The sequence below is a fragment of the Penaeus vannamei genome, chromosome 6 (assembly GCF_042767895.1).
Source record: "Penaeus vannamei isolate JL-2024 chromosome 6, ASM4276789v1, whole genome shotgun sequence".
NCBI lineage: Eukaryota > Metazoa > Arthropoda > Malacostraca > Decapoda > Penaeidae > Penaeus > Penaeus vannamei.
In genome coordinates this window covers 12,492,752-12,497,233 of record NC_091554.1, presented here as the reverse complement: position 1 = coordinate 12,497,233, position 4,482 = coordinate 12,492,752, and the positions used below count along the sequence as shown (strand labels likewise).

Genomic DNA, 4,482 nt, shown 5'->3' with positions numbered 1-4,482 from the left:
GAGAAAACACACAAACCTGATATGCCATATCACTGTACAGTGTGCAAAGAAAATTTTGATTTAGCGACTGTTTACAGGGAGCATTTAAAATCTCATGCTGATTCCAAGAAGTTTAGCTGTGCAAACTGTGATATGAAATTTAATTCAAAGGGCAACCTTTTACGCCACATCAAGATTCATACAGGGGAAAAGACCTTCAAATGTTCACTTTGTGACAAATCCTTTAATCAGAAATCTTATTTGAAAAGGCATTTGAGGATTCACACGGGTGATAAAGTATCATGTTCCCAGTGCAACAAAACATTTAACACCCCTTCTAATCTCAGGATACATGAAAGGGTACACACAGGTGAAAAGCCTTATGAGTGTTCATACTGTGGCAAGAAATTTGTTCATAGTTCAAATTGCAAAGTGCATGAAAGAATTCACAAAAATGAGAGACCTTTTGAATGTGTACCCTGCAAAAAAAGTTTCCATACAAAAGCTAAGTTGGAGAGACATGAAGAAACTCAAAGACATAAAGAGGTACACAGCAAGGTTCCTCATGTTCGTTTGGGAAGTTCAGAAGGCAAAGAAAAATCAATCAGTCCTGCACCAATAAGAAAATATTTCAAGCTTGAGCAAAGTGAAGAGGCAGATAAATTTTTGACTTTTGGGCAGGAAGAACCGGAATCTTTCACAGACGATAGCAATTTTATGCTTGACTCCACTATAAAATATAGTCACTCTGTGCATGGCTCTCCTGAAAAAGGTAGTCCCTCTATCTGTAAATCTCCCATGAAATATAGCTACTCTATGCATGAAACACCCCCAAAACATAGTTACCTGATGTATGAATGTCCACCAGAGGACTTTCACTCTAAGCCTAATGCTGATGCAGAAATTAGTCAGTCTAAGTGTGAATCTCCATCAAAGAATAATCATTTCAAGCATGGATCCCAACCAAAGAACAGTCTTTCCAAGTGTGAGTTTCGCACTGGGGAAAACCGACCAAAGAAACTAGTTCAGAATAAGATATCCTCTTTTTTTCCAACCAAGGAAATAATTAGATCTGAAAAGGAGCTTCACCCAAAAAAAAACTTCCCTGATGCTACTAAATCAAAGGACGACTGGAGAGTTTTTGTTTCTATATTGATTGTCAATATGGAAGCTTGTTTGAAACGCCAGGACTCAGAGAAAGGATGATTAGTGTCAGAGTAAATGAGTGAGTGAACCTATATGCACATGATTTAGTTAACTTACAGAAAAGTGTACAGAGTTGTTTCTTTACGCATTGTGATATTGCAGTAGGATGTGCTTAGTCTTTATGGAAATAAAAAATCTTGTTATTTGTGTGTGTTTACTTAAATATTCCAAGGTGATAGATTGCTATCAGTAAAGTACATTGAGATAGACGGTGACTACCAGAAATATCCAAGCAGAAACTCAGTCTCTAGAAGACATTGTTACCCTCCCAACTTCCTCAAATTCATCAACTTTACCCCTACAAACTTCTTCATCAAACACCCCAACCTCCCTTATTACTACCTTACAGCCTTATTCTCCATCTCTCCGTAATACTACCCCTCTCAACAACACTCCCGCTTCCACACGCACCCATCCTTCTACCACCACCAACCCTACAAATATCTCAACTACTCTATTTAGCCCAGCTAAATGGGACCGATTTTTCGTGATCCCCCCTACAGCTCCTTACTCAGGCAACACTTCTCTTTCAACAATGTCTCCAAAAACATTTAGGCAGAGTCCCTTTCTGTACCCGATGCGATCGCTCCCGTCTCGGAATAGTCAGATCTGAAGCTGAAGCTATAGCATTATCAAAACTAACTGATCTCTCTGGCAACCCCATCCCTGCAGAACCTCATCCAACTTTAATACTTGTATCGGATCTGTCTCTCCCCAGCAAACTGCCCAGTCGATACCAAAGATTGGTCAGATTGTGAAGAAGTTTTGCTCGGCTGCCTCAAAGACCAGGACGTGATATCAGTACATTGCTATTCCATTCCTCCTAGAGGTCATCGAAAGAAACCCACCAACATTGCCAAAATTACTTTCAGTACACATGACCTTCCCATTCGTATCTACATTGGTGGACAATCCCTCCCTGTTCAACCATACCAACCTCCTCCCCGTCAATGTTAAAATTGTGGGCGATTTGGACATCCTGTCAAACACTCCCGTTCCACAGACCGATGCCCCCTCTGTGCCCAACCCGGTCATAACCGATCAAACTGCTCTGCACAAACACGCACATGTGCTAACTGCGGCGGCCCCCATAATGTATTTTATAGAGGCTGTCCCACTTACAAATTCGAGTCTGAGGTAGCAGCTCTCAGATACAAAAATAGTCTCACTCTACGTGAAGCCAGACAGAAAGCACGCCGACAAGGTTTCTCTTATACTCCCTACTCAAGTAATGTCGCTCGCTCTGCCCCTCCCCCTCCATCTCAAGATGTTCTTACACCCTCCCCTATACCTACTTACTTCCCCACTTCCACCACTTCCACCTCCACATTCAACCTCCCCCAGTCAAATTCTTTTGCAACTCTAAATCCAGACACCCCAATCTCAACCACAGCTCCAATCTCAACTACAGCCCCAACACCATCCACTCTCCCTCCCCACACTACCCGCAGTAGACAGACAAAAAGTTCCATCCCTTCTTCCCCTACCACACACTCACCTCCACCTCAGACACCAGTCTCCTCCCCCCCCCCCTCATAAAAAACTTTGTCCCACAAAACTCTCCAACAAACAACAAAAAGACATTCAATCCTTTATGCTTGAGACACAAAATTCCATAACTCATGCTCCCTCCACACTTGAAGTGATTGCCGATATCCATAGCCCTCCTACTCATATTCCCCCTACACCCCTTCCTCCTCCTCCCTCTCAACACAACCTAACCCCCTCAATTCCGTCCGCCACCGATATCCATCCTCCCGATACCCATCCTCCTGAAATCCATCCCCCTCTTACTCATAGCACCCCTGCACCCCTTCCTCTTAATCCCTCCCAAGACAGCACATCCCCTTCAACTCCAACTATCCATCCTTCCGATATCCATCCTCCTACCACTAACATTCCCCCGACACCACTTCCTCCTACTCCCTCCCAACACAACCCACCCCCTTCAACTCCAACTATACGCACATTCTCACTCATGTCAGAACACCCCTAGCTCCTCCCCCCCCCCACATATTCCCCAACACGTACCGGCGCTTAGTCACATATCATAACCAACATGAAACTCTCCAACACTGGAATATTCGCAGCTTCCGTTCTCACAGACCAGACCCACGTCATATCCTTGCTTACAACCCGTTCTTTCTCAGACGCATAAATATCCTTCACTTGATCTAATTCCCTTACCTAAACAACTATAACCCTTTTTCCCTCATACATATACATAAAAATGTATATTTATTTATTTCCCTAGTTGTTTATTTATGTATGTATATAATCTAAAATACTTTGCATTTTTAAAATAGGAGCACTCTAAACTCACACAATAGGATTTGGCTACCGTTGTATCCACATAAAAAGGCCTCAGTGCACCAGACCTTACATTTCATTAGCCTGCAATTTGGGTGAACGAGGATATCACGCCCAAAGGGGATCACAGACACAGACCATTTGTGCGATTGTGTGTTCAAGGAGGTTATGTTTTTGGTAGCGTTGGTTAGAGGCGAGGCTTCCATGGTGGCACGGGAGGCACCCCCCCCCACTGCAATCTGATTGGCCACCCCACATGCGCCCCCAATGGTCATTGTCCCTTTATATATTATGTAATATTCATATATTAATATACGGCATTAATTTATATTAAGATATGATACACAAACACAGCAAAATGAAAACAAACAATGTGCAACTGCACAATAAAAATATTGAAGTGGGCATTCTTAATTTCTGTTACTTTTGGGTGCCGCCCCCCCCCCCCCCCCCGATTTATAGCTATTACCCCCCAACAGAAAATTCTTTGGACCTGCCCCTGTTGTTGGTTGATTAGTTTGTTACTTGGGTTGCAGGGTAACAAAAAGTTAATGGGAGATTTTTGAAAAATATTTTTAATCAGATGTATGTCTCAGCCTAATTTAGAAGCCATTGAATTTTAATGGTGATCAGATTATGATCCGGATCCAGGATGTTTTGAAAGGATTGAATGAGTTACCCCTATTACCCTGGGGGTAACTGATGCATCTGAAATGATGGATCATAACAGTAATGATTAGAATGATAATAGTAATTATGATAAGTTATCCCTACTGCCAAGGAATCGACATTACCTTGCCAAGGAGGTTAAGTTGACAGACATCACCGGTGGACTTGAGAAAGAGCTGATTTTAATGTAATTCTTCCTGTAAATATTTTTATGGCATCAGTGACCTTATTTCCTTGGCGAAGTATGCGTTTCCTGAGTGCTTTTACTTAAATGTTTTATTACTTTAAGATTTCATATATAACTTGAATATCGATATA

At 42.1% G+C, this 4,482-nt stretch overlaps 1 protein-coding gene across 1 annotated transcript in view; it reads left to right on the top strand.

Moving 5' to 3' along the window:
- LOC113805098 (oocyte zinc finger protein XlCOF28) overlaps nucleotides 1-1,330 on the top strand; it is a gene marked incomplete in the record, with an annotated part of 6,912 nt that extends 5,582 nt beyond the window's left edge. Inside the window, 1 exon segment of the mRNA XM_070122640.1 lies at nucleotides 1-1,330. Coding sequence (XP_069978741.1) covers nucleotides 1-1,185 — 1,185 coding nt within the window.
- Between the last annotated feature and the right edge of the window lie 3,152 nt (nucleotides 1,331-4,482).